The sequence below is a fragment of the Eumetopias jubatus genome, unplaced genomic scaffold, assembly GCF_037043125.1.
Source record: "Eumetopias jubatus isolate StellerSeaLion01/CBP00866 unplaced genomic scaffold, mEumJub1_p1.0 scaffold_12, whole genome shotgun sequence".
Taxonomy (NCBI): Eukaryota; Metazoa; Chordata; class Mammalia; order Carnivora; family Otariidae; genus Eumetopias; species Eumetopias jubatus.
The window spans coordinates 39,551,238-39,576,923 of NW_028274818.1; the positions used below are offsets into that span (position 1 = coordinate 39,551,238).

At 46.1% G+C, this 25,686-nt stretch overlaps 1 protein-coding gene across 1 annotated transcript in view; it reads right to left on the bottom strand.

Annotated features, from left to right (window-relative positions):
• Positions 1 to 25,686, bottom strand: part of PTPN14 (protein tyrosine phosphatase non-receptor type 14) — a 98,668-nt gene that overhangs the window by 16,839 nt on the left and 56,143 nt on the right. The window contains 13 exon segments of the mRNA XM_088016715.1: positions 4,550 to 4,590; positions 4,593 to 4,934; positions 4,937 to 5,023; positions 5,026 to 5,142; positions 5,145 to 5,390; positions 5,393 to 6,025; positions 8,026 to 8,104; positions 11,572 to 11,629; positions 14,265 to 14,347; positions 15,160 to 15,247; positions 18,197 to 18,285; positions 22,277 to 22,364; positions 23,239 to 23,309. Coding sequence (XP_087872841.1) covers positions 4,550 to 4,590; positions 4,593 to 4,934; positions 4,937 to 5,023; positions 5,026 to 5,142; positions 5,145 to 5,390; positions 5,393 to 6,025; positions 8,026 to 8,104; positions 11,572 to 11,629; positions 14,265 to 14,347; positions 15,160 to 15,247; positions 18,197 to 18,285; positions 22,277 to 22,364; positions 23,239 to 23,309 — 2,022 coding nt within the window.

The following is a 25,686-nucleotide window of genomic DNA, read 5'->3' on the forward strand; positions in this document are numbered from 1 at the left end:
GGAATGTGTTTTAATCTCCCCAAATCTGTAACTCCCCAGCCAAGGAATGCAGACAATCACCATTAGTGGGGCAAATTCAAACACAGCCTTCCCATTATTCCCACTGTGCTGCGGAAGCCAGTTCCTCCGGGACTCCTGAGCTTTTATCTAAAAATGGATGAATGAATGAACTAACAAACAAACAAGTAAGAGCAAAGACTCCATGCAAATGCCCCCCTGCCATGGGGCTCACTCAAAAAGGAAAAAAAAGAAAAAAAAAAAGCAAAACTCTGTACCAGCAAGACACTTCTGGAAGGTAAGGGCTGAAGGAATACAGGATGGGGGGAAAGAGAAAAAGCGTCATGAACAATCCAATCCAGTCACAGTGATGGGCCTTTTATACAGATTAAATGATAAAAAAATCTATAAACATTGTTTGCTGCATTGTTAAGAAATCTAGATTCATAAACCATAAAGAAAAACCTTCCCAAGTTTCCATTCTGAGGGGCTGAGATGGAGGATGTCAAATCCTATATTGAAGCTTTGGTCCCTGGGTCACCATCCCCGGTGCGAGGGCTGACGTGGGTTAGCAGACTTGCCAACACCAAAGTCTGTGGTCATCTAACATGCTCCAGGAGGCATTACCCCTCCTGCTGCATCCAAAAGGCCCCAAGGAATGGGCACCATGGCTCCCAATGACCAGGGTGGAACTGAATGGGACACAGCTATGGGAGAATATGGATTTGGGGGCTAAGCAGCCCATTCTGGGAAAAGGGTTGGAGGTCAACACGTGGCCCTTGTTTGTGGCATTTTGATTTCCTCTCCATCCTCACCTGCACCAACATTCTGAAACTGGATCAGTCAAGGTTCTGGTTGTTACACCTACTGCTGTGCTTTCTTGTGCCCCCTAAATGGACTGAGGTATAAAAGAAATCTCCTTTTACTCAGGCTAGCCAGTTAGAGCATTTCCCAAAAATAGTTTTGTCTTAGAAGGCAGAAGAATAGCAGAACTTCCTACAGCATACGAGCAGAGGAGTTAAACGGCATTTAAGATTTTGATCCTAAGAGAGGTGAAACCGTTCTGTAGATTCCTTTGGCTGCCACAGGTGCAGGGGGTCATCTTATCCCTGATTTCTCTTCAAGGCTTAAGGTTTTTTGTTGTTTTTTTTTTCCAAGCCTATCACTTAAAAATTTACTCCCCCGAGGGGTGTGGTGATGGAGCCATGGTATTGGCGGAGGACAAAGGGTTAGCGGATTATTCCAGGTGTGCGGGGATGGGTGGGCATTAGAACCCCACATGCATCCCATCAGCTTCTCAATGTCCCTAGTCAGAACGGAGCCCTGGCCCTTCGGAGTGACCGCCAATAAGATGCTTCATCCAGTGACAGGACCGACCCACCACACAAACTAAAGGAACATCTCAGAGGAAGACCAACTGTGGGAAAGTGAGAAAAGGCGGATTCACCTTCAGCCAAAAGAACGGCCCTGGCCTCTCAAACCCAGGAAGATTTTGAAGATTCTAGATTTCAATTTTGGGCTTTTGTTTGTCTGCTTGCTTATTAGTTTGTGTCTCTGAGAAATAATTTTTTTCCCCTGTCACCTCTTTTAATTGGGAACATTTCACTTCCTTTGCAAAATTCTGAGAAAAGCAATCATTTCGGGAAAAAAAATGTCCCTAAGATCCTCCAAACAGTCCTTCTGCTTCCTTCCCATCTGTACCATAAGGTGACACTAACGAGGCCTAAGGCAAAAAGTAACCAACGTGTCTTTCTCAGGAAAGGATTACTAGTCACCTAGTGAAAACTGAAACCCCAGCGATAAACGATTTCTCTTAGTTCCTTCTCACTTATCCTATCAGCTTGTTATCAGAGATAAAAAATAAGTAACTCAAAAATCTGATTTGGCCTTTTCTGTTCCTGGCACCCAATTTGGGGTTCAGGGGCTACAAACAGTGAAATGTGCTCACGCAAGCAGAAGCCGGAAGGAGGAACCTACCACAACAGCAGGCCTGAATCATCCATCAAAGAGACAAGTGGCTCCAAAATTATGGAGAGTTGCCCACAGGGTACATTCTCACCATACCTGTCCCCCTCCAGTTCCCCTTTGGTTAAATTTTCTGTTTTCTTATCCTAGAGAAGCCTGGACAGCTTTCTCCATTCTTACCCATTCCTAACAGGCCAGGCACAAGCTGTCCATGGTGGGAAAGGCATGGCGGGGGTGGGGGGAGGGAGCTTCTTGATAAAAAAGAGCAGATGGAGAACCATCCCAACCTTCAGAGCCACTCACTGGCACAGTGGCTTCACTGGAGAACCTCCTAGTCCTTCTCTAAGGTCAAGACACCAGCCAAGGACAGCAGTCCCTGAGCTCCTGAGTATATATAATTTGCGGGGGGGGGGGGGGGAGTCAATGGGAAAACGAAGTAGGGATGGGGTAATGATGTTCCTGAGCTACAATTAAGGGGTGAAATCCATACGGATGGGGTGGGAGGGCATGCAGGAAAAACAGTGGACACTCCCTTGCTTCTCTGTAAGGGTGCATGAAGCTCTATGTAGGGAGTCAGAACCATGGGTATGGATCCAGGGTTTTGATGAATACAGGTAACAAGAGGAGAGGATGAAGATGACCACCATGAAGCTATGGGACCATGTAGGTGTCAATAAATGTCAAATCAGCAGGGGAAACAGCAGAGCCGAATGTTCGGACTGACAGGTTCTTGAGTTGTGGTAAAGGAGCCCCTGGGGCCAAGACGTGCTGAAAATCCATTTCTACCATTGCATGACTTTTTCCAAGCTGGGAAAGCTCTCCCCCATGGCGCCACCCCTGTGTTTCATTCCATCCCCCAGCCAAATGGTTTTATTGGCCAGAGGCACAAGCACATCTTTCACAATTTCCCTCTAGGTTTGCAAAAAGTGGAAAAAGTTATGCCTGTACCAAATTCTTAGCGCTACTCTACTCAGGGCCAAATTGGAGCTGCTGGTAATGTTCTGAAAATTTGTCTAAAGTAATAATGTTGCTACAGGGGCACCTGGGGGGCTCAGTCGTTAAGCATCTGCCCAGGGTCCTGGGATCGAGCCCCCAATCGGGCTCCCTGCTCAGCGGGAAGCCTGCTTCTCCCTCTCTCACTCCCCCTGCTTGTGTTCCCTCTCTTGCTGTGTCTCTGTCAAATAAATGAATAAAATCTTTAAAAAAATTAAAAAATAAAGTAATAATGTTGCTACAGATTAGATCCCTGAACCCCAAAACGTGGCTTCCTTAAAACTTGGGCCTTTAACTGTTCTCTCAGCTTGATTACCCACTGGGGTGCAGGGAGACTTATAAAGGAAGGGAGTCTAAGAACCCTCTCAAAGCAAATTTTAACTTGGCAGCCACTCTGGAGTTCCAAAGCGCCAGCTACCTTACAGTAGAGATGTGGTACCTGCAGAGGAAAAGTCAAGGAGGGTCTGCTTACTGGTAATGAAATGATTTTTCATTTTTTAAGGGAGTGAAAATTTCCAGAACAAGCAGCAATGGTAATCTGAAGGTTTTTTTTGTTTTTTTGTTTTTTTAAGTAGCAACAACAGGGGCGCCTGGGGGGTCAGTCAGTGAAACATCTGACTCTTGGTTTCAGCTCAGGTCATGATCTCAGGGTTGTGGGATTGCACTCAGCTCGAAGTCCCCTTGAGATTCTCTCCCTCAGCCCCTCCCTCTGCTCTCTCTCCCTCTCTCTAAAATACGATGAATAAACAGAATTTTAAAGTAGCAACTACAATCTATCAATTTTCTCATTAGGAGATAATTCACTTTGTTGGTCTGTTACCTATGCGCTCTTGCTTCTGGCAACAGACCTGGTCCCCAGCTGGTACATACCTGAATGAGAGTTAGTTATGTCTAATATCAGGCATCTTCAAATGTTGTGTGTGTAGATACATGTGTGTATTCACACGCACGTGTGTGAATTCTGACAGAATGAGCTTAATGGGGAACTGAAGCTCAATGGTGAACTTGTGAGTTTACTGCAGTGTTCATGGTTTGTATTAAACATCTGTTGAAAGAAAATCTGAAAATAAGGCCGGACACATCATGGTCCAGTCAATGTTGGTGAGCCATCCTGACACAGAGATCTCCACACAAAGCTACGTTCTGAAGGGATGCTTCTCTCTTACACTATCTAATCAGGAAAAAATGCTTTCCCCTGGAAGAAGCAACAAGAGACACAGCAGCTCACACAATAGCGTTAAATGACCCTGAATAAAGAGCATGATGCTGGCCTGGACTCCGTCCCGAAAACCAGCCTGCAGCATGCTAACTCCATGACGGTGCTGGGTGCCAAGTACACCAATCAGAAGCCCTGAATGAACATGGAAGATTTAGCTGAAAGAGTAAAACACATGGTTTTGTGGAAGAAAATAGGGCCTGATGAAATGCCCACTGATTCTCCAACTCCCAAGCACATGCCCTGGATAGGCCCCGAACCTTCTCCAGTGCCCAGCATCCGGGTGCTTTTACTCTCTGAGTCATGGCAAAGGAGCAGAGGAGGCTGGGGTGGGGGTGGGGGGGCCCAGACTCCGCCCTGGGCGAGCAAGACACTTACCCTGAGGGCCATCTCTCTCTCTACAATGCTGTCTTCCAGGAGAACATCTCGGACACGGGTCTCTCCTTCACAGGCTCTTTTTTGACCCGCTCCTTCACGCTCGTCAGGTCGGGTTCCGAGATAGACGGACCGAGGGAAGGCCCAGCCACGGCCAGCTGGTCAGCTCGGGAGACGCTGATGGCCTTGGCCGGCCCGTGTCTCAGGACCCTGGCCCTGGCCATGGCAGGAGGCAGGCTGACCTGGTCTTGCCTCAGCGCCCCATTGCTAACACTTTTCCTTGGGCCAGGGTACTCGGGTGGGGGTTTGTTTGGGATCCGGGCCAAGGCTGCCTGTAGCTGGGCACTGTAGCCCATCTTCTCCCGGAGCACGGGGATCTGGGGCACCGATCCGGGGCCTCCTCCTCCTCCTCCTCCTCGCTCTCACTGCTGTGGATCAGCATGGTGGCATCCGAGAAAGTCTTCTTGTGGTGGTAATGGGGAGCTGGTGAGCCTCGTGGCTCCCCGACACCTCCTCGGGGGGTCCCTGCTCCCGGAGCGTGTTTCGGCGAGCCATGGGGATATTGAGCGACTTCAAGGTCATGGCTTCCATGCCCGCACCATGCTGCTCATCACCTCCAGGCTGTGGCGCTTATTCACCGTGCCATGGTGCTTAGTGGCCGTGAGGGGCTCGCTCACCTCCTGGAGAGACTGGTGCACCACCGGCGAGCTGTCCTCTTGGAAGGTCTTCACTGAGAGCTGCACTTTGCGGGTCACCAGGTCAGGGCTACTGCCGCTGACGTACTTGTGGCGGTGGCTGGCAAGGTCCGGGGTGCTGGTGGCCGGGCGCGGCCGCGGGTAGGGGGTGGCGGCCTGAAGAGATAGTTTTTGAGCATATGGGCCGTGTTGTAGTTCTGGGTGCCCTGCAGCTGCATGTTGGCCAACTCCGGCGTGCTCACCGTGTGGGAGATGGCACTTGCCCCTGGCTTGCTCGGCACCATGTTGTTCTTTGGGTTTATCTGGTCAGACGGACTGACGAGTTTGTTACTGTAGCCTCCCTGCGGCCCATAGGGGACGGTGTAGGGGTGCCTCTCCCGCATCTCGGGCTGGCTGTACACCAGATCCTCTGGCTGGTTGTAGGCATGCGTGTTGATGATGTTGAGGTTTCGCAGAGACTGGCTCTGGCTGTCCGCGTGCATGACCCCCCTCTTCAGCTGCCGCATGACTGTCTCATAGTCAGGCGTTGGCCGGTAGGATGGCACGATGATGGCGCTGTGCCGGTGGCTAGGGATGTAGTCCGCCCGCATGACGTCACTGCCCGGGATACTGAGGTTGGAGGACACGGGAGAGGCCTGGATGAACGTCTGGGAGCAGCTGAGGGAGTTGACGCTGTGAGCACTACACACACTGCCATTGGTGATGGCGCCGTTTAGATAGTTTAAGTCCAGACTGTTGTGAGAGTTGCGGTATAAGGCTTCTTCATTCCCGGGGACAATGCTGTCTACAGGGAGGCAAACAAAGGCACGTGAGCCTCCACATCATCCTGCCTCAATTACCTTCATCCTCACACTCAGGGGTGTGATTTTTACAAGTCATTAAGAGTGAAATTCTGTGGTCTCCCCCCAACATATTCCATGGAAAAACGAGTAACTCTTGGGTGAGATGCCAACATACAGAAGGAACACTTTAAAGCATACTAACAAGAAAGAGGGAATCTAATCAAAGGAAACTAGGCACATTTGGATTAGTCATCACCTGGCCCAGTTCTCGATTTTGCCATGAGCTCTGCAATCAGGCACCAACAATGGCCCTCATGGTGGGTAAACCGGTCTGCCTGTGCAGGGTCCAGCAACAGAGGACTGGATATTAGGGCCAGGAAGTCAAGAACTTTAACAGGGCAACAGATTTGACGTTACTGAGTACCTGAGGCTCATGTTCTTGACGGCAGTGGAAAAGGTCCCCTTACCCGAGGGATGGCTGAGCATTCATTAAGACACAAGACAAGCGATGCAGCCAGGATGTCAGCATGCATGGCTAGTTTGCTCTGATCAGCAACCAGAGGAGGCAAAATCAGAATCAGGGGTTCTTTTAGCCACTGCCTAAAACTCTCCTCTAGAATCGGTTTCCTCACTGAGGTTAATTCACATTAAAATTAATAATACCTTAAGGAGGTATCTAAAGGGATAAAGAGATTTCTAAAGTCAGGCCCATTCTAGGTACGTACACGTGTACACACACGCGCGCGCGCACACACACACACAAAGGCAACCTCTTGCTGAGACACTTTTCGGTAGGCAAAGTACATTCATTTTCACACTATGGATTTAAGCATGAGCAAAGTAGAGGAAGACAAGGCAGAAAGGCAAACAAAACAAAACACCCCCACCAACCAGAAAAGGTGACTGAAAACACTCAGCTGCCTGAAGAGGAGTATGGTCCCAGACCAGATGAGATGAGCTGGGCAAGAAAAACCAGCAAAACACAGAGACAAAGGTGTCCCACTTCTCCACCTCTAGTGGGGTTTCGTGCTTTCCCACAGAAGCGGGGCAACTCTGCTCGTCTGCTTATAAAAAGTAGAGTTTTATTAAATAGTCTTGATTATCTAAGTTTCCATACGCACACTCTGACAGCACAGAGAGATTCAAAATAGGCGGCATACGGTAACACAGAAACGAATTATCCATTTAACAGACTGTCAACATCCAAGTTTAATATCATTCCTTCTTTGAAATGCAGTTTAGTGTAATGATGAAGAGCCCTAGCTCTTGACACCAGTTTTCCTCTCCAAGTTCCTCCAACACTCCTTCTGTATCCCACTTTCTGTATCTGCAAAATGGAATAATGGTACCCGTTGCATGGGTTCAAGGATTAAATGAATACGTTGCAAGGGCTTAGCAAACTGCTGAGGGAGAGGAATTGCCCTATAAACGTTAATTGTGATTATTATAATCATTATTATTGGAATGAATTTTTCTCACACATCTTGTATGGTGGTGTTTGGGGGAGAAAAAGAGGAAGAAAACAGATGTACTCAGAGGCAAGAACAAGTGCACAGACAACTGGCAGGCAATGGTGAAAAAGAGGAGTTCAGAGGATTTGTGCCTTTCTTTTACTATTCTGGACGCCTGTATTCTCTGTCCCCATGAGAGCCCAGCTGACTGTTCCAAGCTTTCCGACAGGGGCAGCGAGGGTAAAGAGTATTCCACTGGGCTTACTGTCCCTCTCTCTTCTCCAAGCCCACTTACCAGAGGCAGGAGGAAAAGGAACTTGCCCCCTGCCTTCTCCCAACTCCCTTGGCAGCCAATTCTGGAAAAATTTTCCTCTTGGGGGCCAATGACATTCTATGCCTTTCATAAATCGAAGCTGCTGCCTGTTGTCATTCAGACAATGACACAGTCAAAACAAAAGTATGACTGTCATCTAAAAAAAAAAAATCATCTTTACTGCTCACAGGTCCTCAACTTTTCATCTGAAGAAGGGAAAATGGCAAGCCCCAGTTACCTTGTGAAGTATGCGTTTCCGAGTAGTGTTCCCCACACTGGACGTGCATGGGAGGCAAGATGTACGGCTGCTGTCGGGGCTGAAAGAGAAAACACGACAAAGGTGGGAAGGCCACGGCCCAAGGGGCGGTGGGCGCTCGCTCGCAGGGAACCCGCCCATCACTCACCCACACCTGCAGGGAAGCACCTGCCTGTCCGCCCTTGACCCAGCCCTCTTTTGCTCATCTGTACCCCTGTCTCCTCACTAAGTTTAGGACTGGAGAAACAGGAAAGGGAGGAACAGGGAGGCTGGTTCAAGGTGGGAGAGAGAAAGAGGCTACAATGAACGTATCTTCTAGTTCCCGATACACTTGCAAAACTCCCAATGCCTTTTTTCGGGGATAACTCAGAACATAGATATTACTCTCTTCTACCTAAGAAATAGTGAAAGACTATGGGGGAACTCTCATTCATTCTATTCAAAGTTGGCTGTACCTATGACCCTTGTTCGCAACACCACATCGATCTCCAATAGGGACAGGGGGAGTGTTGAGCTGCGTCCACTTGCAAACTCGTGTAAAAATCTGAAAGGTGATCCACAACAGTAAGTGTGTAGTTCTCAAGACCACCTATGGACCCTCACATTGTAGAACCCAATGTGGGAAGGCCTTGCAGGAATTCAGTTCAACCATCTCCCCCCACTTCGGTGAAGAATCTTTTCCAAAAGATTCTTAAAGATGGCCATTTGAGGCTCAATCTGATTAACTTACTGCTGTAGGCCAGGGTAAACTCAGAGGGAAAAAAAAAATGCTTAGACAGGTTCAATATTTGGGTAAGCCAAATAGGGAAATATGGTTAGTTGCTAATGGTGATCTAAAACAAGACGCTGAACCTGAGTAGGTCTCAGCTTCTTGTCAGTCAAATCAGGCCTCTTCCCCCACCCCACCCCCATCACAAACAATATCCATTTTATTTATATATTGGGGTTCCAGATGCGAATTTGAAGAAAAAGCTTTGAGACTAAAAAAAAAAAAAAAAAAAAAAAATCTTTTAAAAACTTTTTAAGCTTGTAAACCACCAAACAGGATATCTTATATTTCTTTTTGATTATTTTAAAATTAGCCTTATAGAGATTGGTTTAAATGTTACTGCTCTAGGAAGGAAGTTGAGATCAAGCCAAAAAACCTGAAGCCAGCAGGGGTCACACTTTCTCAGAATCCCTCAGTAAAAGAGCACTCTCCAGAATTTGAAGCTGGGTAAGTAACTCATCTACCATTTCCTCTGCCACAAATAATGCTTAAGCATCAGAAGGGCAAATAAAGAAGGTGATGAAGACAAGGGATCCCAAATTTAAAAGAGTCAAGACAGAAGAAATAAAGAACTGAAATTAATCTAAGAAATTAGTTCATGGTAACAAAGAAAAGGGGCTGTATCGGTATCAGCTTTTCTAAATATTCCCAAATCTCCCTTTGGCTGGTTTTTGAATTACAATTTTAAAATATTTTTCCTCTTCATGGTAATACATAATTCAACTCAGTTTTTCCAGAGTGGGACAGCCAGTTTTGAGGCTTGAAACAAACAAACAAAACAAAAACAGCAGGGAGGGACTCAGAGGAGATAACAGGAACACACGGCAAGGCACAGTTAGCTCGCTGCCTTCTCTCACTTATTTAAAAAAAAAAAAAAAAATCCAATAAGTGACTGTTTATGAACTGGCATAGTGTACAGCAAAACACTAGTGAATCCTCCAAATACCATTTCAGGATATTATTTATTCCATATTTTATATATATATATATAACATATATATAATGCATATTATTCTCTTTCTTTCCAGACCTGCTAATACAGAAACAAGTGAGATGCCAAAACATAGGCAGCAGAAGGGCAAGGGGGAAAAAAAAAAAAAAGCAGTCCTGGTTATCAGAGCAAGGAAGCCAAAAAGAGACCACGTCACTCATCCACTCATCCCAGGGAACTCCTGGTGAAATGGTTTAAGCCTAAAGGGTGTAGGAAAGAGAGAAGCCTTGAATTTGGCTTCCTAAAGACTGTCTAAAGCCTCTTTATCTTCTCTAGATAAGATGAGATCCAATCACAAGACAGCATTACAATACTTTGTCCTCACGGTGTTTCACCGACTTAAGTGAAAAACTATCACCCTAATGATGACATGTGGACTCTAAAGAAAAATAAAAATAACATTCACAAAGGAGAAACATAAAGAAGCCAGTGCCGTGAACAAATCTATTAATGCCACAAGGGAAAAGCCCAAAGTGACCCTCTAGATCTCCAAGGCGAGGGCTACTTGTGAGATACTGTGCATGATAGCAAGATTAATAATATTCATGTGGGGACTCAGGAATGTGATTACATAATGGTGCAACTCTAGAATTCTAAGAGTTCATTGTCTATGCATTTCCCAGTAAAAAAAAAAAATCCTCAAAACTTTCCTTTTAAAAGACAAGTTAAAGATGTGCTATAGGGTATACATTATGTATGAGGAAAAATTCAATTTCATTCTCTTATCTCGAATGCTCACCTAAAAAATTTTAAAGGTCACAATGTTTATTTTGATTTTGTGTCAGACATCACAACCTAAAACATAAGAATTATGACTTAAAACAAGTAGATACTTTAAAGGAAGCCAACTCTCCTGGATCTTTCTACAATATTATCCTTAAGTCATCCTCAAAATAAAACACAGCCTAAGACAGAACATATATACTGAAATTGTGTTTCCTTATTCAGAAGGAGCCTTTTTAAAAAAACTAATGTTAGATAGAAAAGTAGATCAATTCAGTAGATCAATTTTGTTGACCTTAAAATTAGAAGATGTGTAATTAATTTTCTCTACCAAATACCCTACCTGAAACCATCAACAGTAAACTCATTCAATTGGGGTTCATTTAAAAAGCATTTTCTTTCTGTTTCCTTTTCTTTCTTTTCTTTTTTTAAGAGAGGGAAAGGGGGAGAGGGAGAGAAAGAATCTTAAGCAGGTTCCACACCCAGCACAGAACCCGATGTGGGGCTCGATCTCACAACCGTGAGATCATGACCTGCGCCCAAATCAGGAGTTGGATGCTTAACCAACTGAGCCACCCAGGCTCCCCTAGAAAGCACTTTCTATCTAGTTTATTAAGATCTATCTATGGGCAGTGAATACTAAAGAATTCGTGGAGCTTGAAACTGAAGACATGTCTGTATGTAACAACCAGGAACAGTGAGTGATAAAACCAAAGATGAGCAAGTGGACAAAAACACACACAATAGGTTGCACACTGAAGAAACATGGTCTCATCGGCCCTGAGACTTACTCTTAAGGGGTGAACCTTGAGTCACATCTCAAGAAGTGATGGCCGTGGATGGGCACACGGATGTCCCACGTGATGGGACATGAATGGGACATGGATGTTCATCACACCTGCTTGGCAAACTGATGCTCTTCTGTTTTCTCATCAGATCTCACCTGGTCATGATGCCCTAGGCATGTCCCCTCTCAAATTAGCAACAAAAGGACACTCCATCCCCAACAGTCAGACCACTTGATTATTGAAGACTTTATACATACCAGAGAGGATCGGCTCCAGGTGGGTTGGCGTCTGATGGGGGGTGGAGAATTTGATTGTCTGTGTGAAAAGTTAAAAAATGAGAACGGTCATTATATTTATAAGACATAAGACAACCAAACAGACAAGAGAGGGTAAAAAAAGACAAGATGGGTAAGTAGTTTACATAAAAATGTAAACATTTATTTCTGAATGATGAGGCTATGAAAAATTTTAATTTCCTTTTTTATTATTTTATTTTCAAAATGTTTGGAGCATATGACCCTTAGATAATAAGTTTTACAGAAGAATAAGGCTTATTTCCAAAGAAAGATTATGAGAGAAATAAGCAAGACTGAAAAATATCACTATTATTACATGGATTTTTAAAAATTGTATTCTTTGTATCTTTGTGAATGTCTAAAATCTTTCATCATGAAAAACAGCAAGTAGAAAAAATACTTTTTAAAATGCTGCCAGTCAAATGAAATCCAAAATAGATTAAACATGTTTGAGTAAGACCATATAACGGTCTTTTTGAATTAAGACAACACCAACTACAAATATTTATCTAATCAGATCCTTTCCAGACTGAGAATGAATGTGAATTTTTTTTTTTTTAATGTAGAGATAAAAATGTGTGGGGACTAAGAGTATTATCAAATTCTGGGGCACTGAAATCAAAAGTGCCTTTGAGAAACGGGTCCCAAATTCCAGAGCAACACTTTCTCTAGTCCTCAGTGAAATCATAAAAAGACAAAAACAAAAACAAAAAGGACATGTAGAGTTTTCCATAAAGCTATAATTCTTCAATTTAAAGCACTCTCCTTAGTCTGACAGTTCATCTTTCCTACTCTTTTACATCTTTTCTTTTATGAAGTGATGGAAACAGTATAGTAATGTTGGATGTTTTTTAACAACTGGCCAAATACAATAAGACCTAGATTATGGATTTTATAATATTATTATAAGACCTGCAATTTTTCTTCTCAAGTCAAGAAATATGGGAAGCACCCCCTGGAGCTACATGGGAAGAAAACAAGGAGCAGCTCTGTGAGCAAAAAAATAAAAATAAAAATAAAAATCAATGACAGTCTTTTAGAGGTCAGGATGCGGACCTCTAGAGGAGGATGCTGTTAAGATGATGTTAGATTCCATAAAACTCCATGGGGTTATCCTAGGCCTTAATGCAGCCTGCACTGAGATTCTGAATTTATTGTGTATATGGGGTATGTGTGTATAAATATTAGAGAGTTCTGGTTCTTATCAGATAAGAGGTTAGGAACCTCTCACACTGGTTAGGAACAGAAGAACAGTTATCACAGGAGTAGAAAAGAAAACACAATTTCCTTTAGTTTTCACTCTCACATAGGCTGTTCACTAATATTAGAAGACCACAAGATAAAAATACCCAGAAAATTTCATGATAAATCCACTTGCTGAGAAGTGGTCAAACAAGACCACAGTAAAATTCACTTCTCAGAAGTTTTAATTCCCCCTCCAGAAGTCAACCACGGATTTCCCGTTCACGTCCAAGACACCCCCACAAATGCAAGGCAACAGCAGAGCAGACCCGCACGCACAGAAGTGATCTGTAGGGAACCTGTTCAAAAGAAGGGCACGTGCGCGCGCCTGTGTGCGTGTGCGCATGCGCGCACGGCCATCGTTACAGCTGTTTGATTTGCCATTCCCCGGTCACTGCCCCTCTGAATTTACATTTGCAAACTTTGCTGGCAGCCCTGCTACTGTGGCCTCGCCTTTCAGACTCCAACAGTGACCAGTTGCAATGACTGGCTTGAAAGAGCCTCCATCGTGTAGAGAAGAAAGTCTGTCAGGACGTGAGGCTCCCGTTCTAAAGCGGCCGCTGTTTTCAGCAGGAACAGCTCTGGGACAATGCTCTCACGCTCTTGGATGTGTCCACTGGGGGAACGGAAAAGCAGTTCCTCTCTTGCATTTATATCCCCGAATTCTTTGAAACACAATTAAGCACCTTGGGCGCGCCAACTGCCGAATGTTCTCTGCTGAGGACCGTCTTTTGAAGGCAACCAAAATAAAGGCAATGATAGCGTGAGGCCCAGCGACGCCACATCCAAGGTCAGGTCACATTTAAGTTCCCGTATCAGACTCCCTTTATCATCTTTATTTCCAAATTAGATTTAAAAAACACACATGGACTCATGACATCTATTAGTGTCTTCCAAGGCTTCCTGTAATTACCCTGGCCTCTCATTTACAGGCAGATGACATGACCCAGAGGCACACGCAGGGTTAGCCAACTGTGTAAGAGAAACAGGGCTGAGGATGACAGAGGCTTCTTTTCTTTCAAGTTGGCTTGCCACTCTGTTACACACTTCTGAACCTACTCTGCATCTGACACGAAGGGGCACCCTGGCAAATTGGGAATGGCTCGGCTCCTCCAAACTCCTAGCAGAGGACGGAAAGGCACTAATGCGGGCCAACCCATCCAGGTAGTCAAGCACTCACAGTCAATTTCTGAATTATTTTTCTCTCCAGGCATATGCACTACGCCAGACACTTCATCATTAAAGTTCTTTCACTCCTGCCTGCATTCAGCTTATTCCTTTAGCTTCCGCGAGGAAGGAGGGAAGAGGGCAAATGGAAAATGCAATCTAAGCGATCCACGACATCCCTAAAGCACACGAATTGAACGGGAGCAAGCCACCAGGTGAGGGGGGTGGACTACTTGGTTACTTACTCAGTGCAGATTTTGTTTTGTTTGTAAAACTTGTGCCGTGTAGCAAACAACCGAGAAATGTACTTGGCATTTTCAATATCGTCCTTGGAAAAGAAGAGAGAGGGAAAAAAAATAAACATCGGTTTGGTTGTAAATGCATTTCCCTAGGATTCTCCTGAACAGGGCCACATCCCTTCCTCCCATCAGGCCAAGCACAAAACAGCACCCTGAGCCGCAAACCCACGTGCCGAAACCCTAGGCGAGCGTGGCTAGGAAGCCCACCCAAGGATGCAGACAGTCCGTCAGTTAAAGAATCCTCTAGGCTCAAGGCACAGGGCTTACACTGATGAGCCAGCATGTCTTCACACAGTTTCCAAACCAACTGCTTTAAAAAGAAAGAAATGAATGAAGACAGAGCCTGGAATGAACACTGAGCACCACTGAAATGGCAGTGAGGTGCATGAACAGCCCTGGCCCTCAAGGGGGCGCTCAACAGAAGGGCGAGCACTCCCTTTACTTCAGGCCAGGCTTGGGCTGTGGTGGGGAAGGAAATCCAGGTCAGCCAGCTAAAGAAAATGCCAGGCATTATCATCGAGGGGTTACTGAATGCGGGCTGTAACTTGAGCGCTGAGGAACGTGGCATGCCAGACATGTGATCCACCACAAACACAGCAGGTGGAGGAACCCAAATCCCAGAGTCCAAACTCAGCTTGGAAACCTGGTGTTTTGAACAGGAAATTACCACCACTACCCGGAAATGAGTAATGATAGCACTGGGCGAGGGCTGGGCAGTTATCAGTTCAAGAGAATACTTACTCTCTCACAATATGGACAGCACGGAAAGGATATTGTGAGGTGAGAAATCAAACAGCCACCTGCCTGTGGGACCCCGCCCCTGTCTTTCCATTTTGCTTACCGTGTGAAAGAGGGCAGTCTCTTCTTTGTTGATGAGCTCCACCAGAATAGTAGACTTGTTGTGAGCGATATTCCCGATATCATTCCACCTGGTCAAAAGGTAGGCAACTGGGTTTGCCAACAATGTCCCATGCAGTTATGAATCAGCGTAGGAGGGTCATCTGCTACTGGTGAGTCTCATTCGACAAATTATGATTTAACTATAGTTTTTAAAGCTAAATAGTCCTTCTCTCCAAGCAAAAAAGTAAAACACAACACACGTCAACTTAAATACCTAAAACTTCTGTAAAACCCACATCTAGATACTGCTGTTCATAAGGTACTATTTCCTTTAGGATTAGCAATGAGGAAAACGTTCAAGGATCCTCTGCCTTGCTTTTCACATTTCCAAACTGCAAAGCATTTCCCATGATCCCTGCTTTTAATGATGGAGGAGCATATTATTTTAATGTGTTTCCAGGAATCTAGGCCAAAGAAGCCACACAGTTTCTGTGTTGCAGTGTATGCTATGGATGGATGATGCCACCAAGAGAAAGTGCCCAAGGAATGTTTAATGTGCCTACATTTTTGTGATTGATCACACACACACACATTTGCTTCCCTTTCCTCATGAAGACCTTAGCTAAAATGAGACACATGAAATAACTACCAGACAAGGGAAGGTAAGCTACTATTTCCCATCCTACTTGGAGCCAGTCTTCAACCATCTCTTACTACTGCCTACCTTCACTCTGTGCCCCAGTCTATCATTCCCTGCCCACTGCCTCTTCATGCCAACATTATACTTCCCTATCCTCCTCCTCTAAGACTCAGCTCAGAAGTCACCTTCTCTCTCTTCCTCATCCCCAACCACCCACATGGCAGGAAAGAATCTGGTGTAGTCCTCTCTGGGGCCCCGCATGGTATGACAATTGTTTACTTCTGTGACTAGATCCCTAACTGAGGCAGAGGAGAAAACAGGCCCCGTGCCTAGAGATTCTGCTTTCTGCGTCTCTGTCCTCCACGCACTGAGCCAAGCACCTGGCATGCGGCATGCAATGTTTGCTGAAAGAATTAAGAGTCATAATTTTGCCTCCCATCTGTAGAGAGTATGGTTTCTTTGTGAACTCTCTAAGGTAGACAAGGCAGCTATTTTTGTTCCTACTTTAGAGAGGAGACGATTTCAGCACAAATGAGAACAGGACTTTAGCCATGTTCACTCTGCACACTGGGGATGCAGGAGTTCTATACTTGGGGCTTCCAGGCTTTCCTCCAGTCATCCTTCCAGGCTTTCCTCCAGTCATCCTTCCATTACTCCAGTACCAACTGTGTTCACAGACATCTGCTGGGGCCATACTCTCTACAGGCGCTCAGCACAGCTGAGACAGCTGTCTGCTGACTTATAATTCCGTGAGATTACATCTACACAGACCCATAGCCACATATTCCTCACTGAAGGTCTCTAGAGATAAGAGATATCTGGTTTCCTCAGGCTCCATTCCTTCAAATCAACTGCCAAAACTCTGAATCCAGTCCTCACTCCACAACGCGACTCCACCTAGGGACATTCTTACCATGATAGTATGGCAGAAGTAAATTCCCATCCTGTAGGAGTTTCAAGATAAGTGCTGAAGAGGTCTGGAAGCCGTTCCTAAGGAACTGAACCAAACCATGAGTGGCTAATCATCAGCAGTTTCAAATGGCTATTTTCTTCTATTTAACCTCCATAGCTGGAACACAAGAGTCATCTACTTTTCTAACCTCAAGGAGAAAATGAAGCATTGATTTAGCTACGGGGAACTGTGTGGGACAAAATGCCTGGGCAGCTTTAAGTGGGCATAAAAAGGTATAGTTACAACTCTGCACAATTTATGTGTTTTATTTGATTACTTGATAATTTGTTGTAGGTATATGGAGTTGAAGGAGTATGTCCAAAAGTAAAAAAGTTTATTCTGCAGCCACAAATATCTCTCTCCCCACTCCTTTAATAATGTCTCCATTCAAAGAGTAAGAGAAAAATCAGTGGACAAAAATAATGGCAGGGTGGAGACCTAGCAGGGAAAAGAGCCAATTAGGAAGCTTTTGGTGGGGAAACATTCGCAAAATGACCTGCATCAACTGCTGATCCAGATAGTACACAGCTGGGCAAGATCTGCTTCCAGAAGGTGGACTTGGCTTTGGCTCTAAGAGCTGTCTTTGATTATCTGCACAAGGTGCAAAGCTCTGCCTATCAGATGCACATGCAGGAAAGCTGTTCTTCTAATAAAGAGTCAGCCATACTGCCCTTGTAAATGAAAGCAAGCATGCAGTTTTTGAGATCGTGCACACCATGGTGACAACTATGGGCACCAACGCAAGCAAGCTCATGGACATGTAATGGAAGAGACACTCTGCCAAATCCCCATACTTGTTCTCTCTCATGTTCAGTGGAGAAGAGGATTTAAAATGCAAAATAATGACAATCACCCAATGATCCCTTCCCCTAAATAAATGAATGAATGAAAAAAATAAAATGCAAAATGATATAAAAGTACCAGCCCTTTAATTTGTGATAACAAATTCACTGCTTTTAAAATGCATTTTCACAAATATAAAATGTCATATATTTAATATAGAAATTAGTCCACACTCCTCTAGCATGTGCGGTTAGGCAGAGGGTGATGGAAAATGGGAAGAAGCCAGTCTGGATTTAATGGCTGGTCATGGATAACACGGGCAAAGGCAACGAGCGGGACTGACTGGACAACCTGCTTCCAAAGCAGACTCACAGAGTTTAGCGCCACTCTTCTGGCTCAGCAGGGTGCAGTAGTGCCTTTCCTGCAGTCAAGTGGGAAAAAAAACCTCCTCTATCCCTCACCCCCGAAACAGGCCTCCAGGAAAAATGAGATGCATTTCTCCCTAACTGCTCAAGTCTCACAGAGGGCTGATCTTATCTAAGTTGAGACAAGCTCAACTCTGACCCACAGTCTGGCTCTTAACTCATTGGGATCACTGTCATCCTCAGTGGGCTTTTCTAGAGTCCCTCAGGGGAAAAAGGAAAAAGAGACGAGTAAGACTACCTGTATATTACTGCTTGTCTTCCAATTCTGTTTCTCACGAATATCCCCATAAAGAAAATGCCCAGGTGCACACTGTTTCCATGGTTGTCCTGCATAAGATCAACAGAAGAGCGATGTGACCAAACCGATGACCAGCCAGACCGGCAGAGCCAAGCACCCGGGCTACAGCCTACCCGGGGTTGGGGGTGGGGGGTACACACCCCGTTTCCTGCCCATGGACGAATGAACCACAGACAGCATCAGGGCAATGGGCAACTCAGCCCTGAAGGGACTCACCCCGCTGCACACCCCAGCAGACCATATACATAGATACATATTGTTTTCTTTTATCCCAATTTCACATTTCGTGTCCCAGAGAGAATTTTAGGATTTTCTCAGATTTGTTACGGTTTTCTCTTTCATGGACATCAATGAATATCTTTTTCATTCTGGTTTTTTTAAATCAAAATTGTACATGTCCATAGTTTATGTATGCATGTCATAAGCGTGTGATTATATGTGCCCACAGTTTGCAGGACTGAGTGCATCCTTTGGAGCCTGTTTAAAAGAAGCCAACAGCAGACCTGGCCCCACCATTTCCTCTCCCCAGAGGCACCGACTTCCACTACTTAATGCCCTCGTGAGTGTCTATTTGCATCCGCTGTGTTTGGTCTTTTGATTTACAACCTCACGGTCCTCAGTCCTGGGATCCTTTCTCAAACTGCCTCTGTTCACTTCTTCTGGAACTCCCATTATTCAGATGTTGGACATCCTGGGCTGGCCTTCTAATCTTATCTCCCACCTCCCACATTACTCCATACCTTCATCTTTTGGTGAGATTTTCTTAAATTTTTCTTGTAACCTATTACTTTTTCTATTTTTGATATATTTTTAATTTCTGAGAGTTTTGTCTTTTTTCTTCTTTCTTCTCTGAATGTTCCTTTTTTGTAAAGATTTTATTTGACAGAGAGCGAGCAAGGGAGCACAAGCAGGAGGGGGAGGGGCAGAGGAAAAGGGAGAGGCAAGCTCCCCGCTGAGCAGGGAGCCCAATGCAGGGCTTGATCTCAGGCCCCTGCGATCATGACCTAAGCTAAAGGCAGATGCTTAACCGGGTGAGCCACCCAGGCACCCCTGAGTGTTTCTTTTTAAAAGCAATCTATTCCTTTAAGGAGGTAATATATTTTGATCTTGGAGACTCCGAGGACAGTATTTCAGGCAGGGGGTTCTTCACCCTATAGAGTCTCTGCATCTTCCAGGCTGCTTCACTCCCTTTGCATTGGCCTCTGTCATTCCCGGGAGGGCAGCCTGCAGGGTGATGCTTGGCCCTCTATTCACGTTCCAGTCTGGGATGCTAAGCACTGGCTGGGAGCTTCATGAGCACAGGATGGGCATGAGGACAGCAGAGCTTGGGGGCAGTCTGCTGGGCCCTGTGCTGAGGAAGTCCAGATGACTCATCTTCAGTCTGGTCTCCTGGTCCAGTCAGGTACTTCCAACCTCCTGCCTGGGAGAGCATAACCTGCTGCCAGTGTGCCTGAGAGTGGAGCGGGGACAAGGCTCACCATCCAGGGAGTTAATTGTCCCTCAGCCCCCTGCTTTTACTGGGGACATCCTCTTTGTGGAGTGAGCAGAGGGGCACGCACAACTGGGCACAAGATGGAAAAGAAGGATCTCTATATTCCTCGAAACACCTGATCCCATGCAAGACACAATGACTACAGTGTCCCTTTGCAGGGACCTCTTCTCAACCCACCCAGCAAAGCACACATTAGGACAGGGTTCGTCGAATAGGGACACACAGAGGGCCAGACCACTGCTGGAGGCAAAGCATAGAGAGGGTCAGGAGAGGAAGCCATGGGAAGGAAAAGAAGTGCTTTGGAAATCAGGAGAAGTTACAAGGTAAATCATACTGTAGAAAAACATATGTGGGGAAAGAAGCCAGGCGAAGCCAGGACATGGGAAGGGGAGAGAAAATTCTGTGGAAATCCTTCCCGGGGCACTTTGCCGTTAGATGGATGGGTGCGGCAGTCTGCTGGTGATGGGGCTGCAGGAGGAGCAGTTCCCCAGGGCCGGGCAATGGCAAAAACACAGGACAGATGCCCGGGCACTGCATCGGTCAGAACTTAAAGGCTCAGTGTCCAACTCAGCTAAGGATGGAGGCTCCAGATACCAGCAGCCTCTCCGTGTCCATGCGCTCTCACAACACGGGAGTGACTGGCGGGGGGGGGCGGGGCAGGCCTGTCAGGGAGTGGACTGGTCCTCCTCCCACCTTGAAGAAATTTGAAGAACCACTCATGGAAAAGCCCACACTACGTGGAAATGTTCTTCCCTGCAACGTAGCCACAACAAGCTCGTTTGCTTTACTTGGTCAACAAGGACCGGTACTAACCCAAAGGGACTCCATCACTCCTCAGTCTGCCCCTGAACCCTCTCCTGTCTGTGTTAGCACGGATCTCAGAGCTGACCACAGCACTGCCCCAGCTGGTACTGCTGCCCCTCCCATCCTCCTCGGGTCTCTGGGAATCACGTGGTCTGGAGGTGGTCACCTGAGTCATGAACAGATTATGTGGGCAAAAAGATGCCACCCAGCTAAGTCACACTCCCTGGCCGTGAGTCAGCTGTGCCTGTCCACCCCCTCAGACCAAGGTACTGTATCCCCCTTGCGCTCTTTCCACTAAAGAACACACCAGAAAGTGCATCAGAGACAAGCACAGTGGATTTCGACACTATTTCCACTGCCCCAGTTTCCCACAGCCCAGAACTCCTAAAAACAGCAGAAGTAAATGAGCAGGACAACTAAACCCCCAACTTCCTGGGACAGAGAAGTGGGTTTTCTGGAAGGGAAGAAAAGTTTACCCTGATTTTTCAATGACCCAAAATATCATGACTATGTATGGGCTGCTGAACTGTAAGTGGGATGCAGATGGCTTCATAAGGCATTACTGCAAGGAAAATGGATTACAGCCCTACGAAGGGCAGCCATTAGAGAAGCAAAAGAAAATTAAACAAATTTTAAAAAGAGCCATTTAGCCCTTTCGGCAAGCTTCGGTCACCCTGCTCGTTCTACTTGATGCACATGGGCAGTTCTCATCAAGGCAAATTGCAAACATGCAGCCGAGGGGGAACGGAACACTTATAAAACAGCCAGCAGAGCCACTTCAGACTGAAATGTTTGTGCTAAAATTGCTCCATCTCCCAGATCGCGGAAATGTGCCAGTTGCTCTAGGTTTCCGAGCAAACTCTGTCTTTTGTAAAGTTGGTCAGGAGAGAGAAGAAAATGAGTTTGAATTATGGGCTCAGCTCTATAAATGACCACGCACCATGACCCCCGCCCCCAACCACACCCACTTCAGGAGGTGGATCTGTTGCAAAAGATGTGCTGTGCTGTAACAGTTTCCTAGGCGCAGTTTCCAGAAAACTCCAAAGGGGCTGGAAATCCGCAATGCAGGCTCTATGGAGCTCAAGAAATAGTGTGATTGCATACAGGAAATGTTTCATGCTGCCTCACAAGCAATTATCCTCGTATCAGCTCAAAGGAGAGAAAAGAGAATAAGCAGGTAAAACCAGTGGTCAGGGTCTTTATATTAATGCACACATGACATTAGCTGCTTGTCTTATTGCAAAACTTCAGGTGACTGGATACCTTCACGGTGCTGGATGGGCTGGTATTTGGGACTCACTCAGATGGTTGTCTTACCAACAAGATACTCTGCTCGAGACCATGGAAAACTTTCAAAATCTCTCAGTTAAGAAAAAAGGTTTGTGGGACGCCTGGGTGTCTCAGTTGGTTGAGCGTCTGCCTTCGCCTCAGGTCATGATCCCAGGGTCCTGGGATCGAGTCCCACATCAGGCTCCTTGCTCAGCAGGGAGTTGGCTTCTCCCTCTGCCTGCCACTCCCCCTGCTTGTGCTCTCTCTGACAAATAAATAAATAAAATCTTAAAAAAAAGAAAAACTGTTGGCTTCCTAAAGTAAACTGGACTTGCCAACTAATGCCACATAGCGATAAGAAAGCCAGGTCGTTCGGGCCCGCTGCCTATCATCACTGGCTTTCTGATTGCCTGAGCCATTGTGAGAAAGCTGAAGAACGGGCCAGGGTCTGCTACCTTCACAGAGAAGATCTCCTGTCCAAATCCATCCAAACGTTCCACTTCGTTGACGTACATGAGCTCAGCTTCTGCTGGCAGGATTCCACTAAAATCACAACAGCATCAAAGAAGGAAATGGTTAAGGGCAACGAAGGTAGTGGAAGGTCCTACCCTCCTGATGGCAAATTCCAGAGCTGTGGTTTAGCTCTAGTTCTGGGAAGAGCAATCATCACCCAATTGTGAGGACATGGTGCATTACTAAGTAATTCATTAACATATTCCCCACTGGCCTTTACTCAATGGGGAATAATCAGAGGAAGGTAAAGTGTTTAATTAAGAGCCACAGCCCTATAAACACTAATTATTCCAGACATCCCCGTGAATAATGCTGCCTGCTTTAAAAAAAAAAAAAAGTTATTTTTCTCCCACCTGGGGAAAAAAAATCTCCACTGTTAAGAGGAAAAAAAAGAGGGGGTAAAGGAAAAAGTTTATGAGGATGCTATTTTGGGAGCTAAGTGGCCGAGATGAGAGAGCCTGGGACCACTGCATAGGTCCTCTGAGGTCTGAAGGAAGGTTGTTTGTTCTCCACTGGTCCCAGAACTCTGCACAGCCCTGACAGCAAGCTCTCAGTGCCTCCCTGAGTCTTGATCCTCTCCCTCTTGACCTTGACTTTACCACCCAAAGTCCCTCTTCAGGTCTGCACGCTCAGCTCAAGCGGCCCCAGGCCTCCCCAGCTCTGGCAACAGAGCTTTAAAAGGAAGGTCTGAGAGACGAATTCTCCACGTCTGCATGGGCTTGCTGGTGGTAAAGCAGAAAAGGAAAAAAGGAAGGGAGAGGAAATAAAAAGAGAACAGCACAGAGGGGCGGGCGGGCAAGCAGCAGAGTTTTCAGATCCACCCTCGGGCTAGAAGACACACAGGCGGTTGACTCAGCCAGGGGCTGGGGCTGGGGCTGGGAGCCAGGGTCTAGTCCGGCTTTACCTGTGCGCTTTGTGTTCCTGGGCCACCTTCTGTGTCAGCTCCTCCAGAATGGCCTCTTCCAGGGCCAAATCCTATCCACACAAAAGCAGTTAGGGCCATTTACTGTTTTGCTTGTAAACCTTAAGAGCTCTCTTTTCCAGAAGACGTTCCTGAGGAGCCTCCATTCATCGATCTCCCCCATACTCCTTCAAATCAAAGGCTGTCCATTGTAGGACTGAGGGTCCACTGTTACTTCCATAACATGGCACTCCACGATAACTTAGGCTCTCGGCTTATAACTATTTATAAGCTTATAACTATTTCAAGGCATAGTTTCGGTCGCTGCCTACATTCTGCAGGATCTGGGAATAGCACTTTTTTCATTCACTTTCCCCATCTGCCTCTCAGACTTACTTTTAATTGAAATTGCTTGTACTTACGTGGCTTTTTTTTAAGATTTATTCTATTTGAGAGAGAGAGAGGGAGGGAGAGAGCACGAGCTGGGGGAGGGGCAGAGGGAGAGAGAGAATCTCAAGCAGACTGCCCACTGAGCATGGAGCTCGATCCCAGGACCCCGAGATCATGACCTGAACTGAAATCAAGAGTCAGACTCTCAGTCAACTAAGCCACCCAGGCACCCCGTACTTCATGTTTTTAACAATCAGGGTACAGGCAAATGAACTTCCAGCCCATTATCCTTTCAAAAGCTGAGCCTAGAAAGGGACTGTGCCTGGCCTTTTCTGTCCACCACCATAATATGAACTAATTCAGAGCTACCTGAAGGCAGAGAAGGCTCATTCAGATGTTACTTGACATGGCCTTGGGAGCATAAGAGTCCATGCTGGCTAAAACTAGGGAGTTCTATAAAGTCACAGTGTGTAGCTGACCAGCTGGTGTCTCAACCACCTGACTCCCAGGCCCCTGGGACCACTGGTGTGCTGGCTCCCAAGGGATGAGAGCCAACCGCACACACTTCTTCCCAACACCCCTTCCATGACAGTGGGAGTGTATCAGAGATTGTTAAGTATTTGTGACAAATGCTGACAGCACTGTCTGGGATGGAGAAATGATCTGAAAGAATAAATCCAAGACATGGAGGCCACAGCAACCAGCTCCTGAGAGCCTGACAGACCTGGTGATTCTAGAGCTTCTCACATCTCTGGTAGCCTGGGGAGGCTCAAGCCAAGGGCCAGCTGCCTCAGACCCTCCCAGCTTTCACGCCCCCTGCCCCAGGTTGCTAAGCACTGAGGAGAACATAGACATGCACCATTTCCCTCTGAGCTCCAGAGGGGGTGTCAGAAGGGGCTCTGAGATATGTGTCCCCGTGAGGCCCTCTGAGGCTCATCGTAGACATTGGGGGTGGGGGGCTGGGGGCTGAAGTTGGGCAGAAAACATCCCAAATGCTGCACTACCTTGATTCTAAAATACCATTTATATAGAGATGACTTCCAATTTAACAATTTTCCATGGATGAAACACTACCCCCAAAAAGTACCTCCCTCAAAGCTGCAAGAGACATCCCATCTCAAAATCATGAAAACATGAAAAATCAGTATCCTTTATTTTTTTATTTTTAAAGATTTTATTTATTTATTTGAGAGAGAGAATGAGAGACAGAGAGCACGAGAGGGAAGAGGGTCAGAGGGAGAAGCAGACCCCCTGCTGAGCAGGGAGCCCTATGCGGGACTCGATCCCGGGACTCCAGGATCATGACCTGAGCCGAAGGCAGTCGCTTAACCAACTGAGCCACCCAGGCGCCCCCAAAATCAGTATCTTTTAAAGCTGGAAAATGATGGTGTGACTACACGCTGGAAATTCCATAGCCCTGCAGATGGTCATGAGAAACCTCAGAGAAGGTGGAGGGAATTCCTGGCAGCTCTTATTTTTCATGCATTAACTGATTAATTTGCTGCTTCCTGTTTAGCCATCCACTGAAATGACTCAAGTCCATGGTAAGAAATAAGCTCAGTTCTACGTTGTAGAACAACAGAGATACTGCATGGCTTAGAAATGGAGTTACGTGCGTGCCTCCAGCTACGGAGTGGTGGTAATAGCCTGCTACTAATTTTGAAAAGCTAATGAAAGGCATGTGGCCATAGAATAAAATAAAGACAGGGAAGTGAGGATCAAAAAGTGCTCCATTAAACCTCAGCTTCCTACTTTTAAAGAAGAAAAAGTCCAAAGGTGCCCCTCTGCTATTGTACTCAATTCTGCGTCTAGGGCCTCCCTGAGGTATGTGTCCCTGCCGCAGAGAATGCGCGAGCGGCCCCGCGTGAATGAAGACTGGCAGAGTGCATGTCTGTACACAACTGCACACCTGTGGAGTGCCCTGTGTACTTAACTTTGTTCTTTTCTCTGCTGCAGAAATGCCATTTGACAAATTCGGGTGCTTTATAAGATCAAACAAGGCCATTCATCCCATCTTCCCTCCCCCACCAAAGGAATGCATTCTTCTCTTTGAAAGCTCTA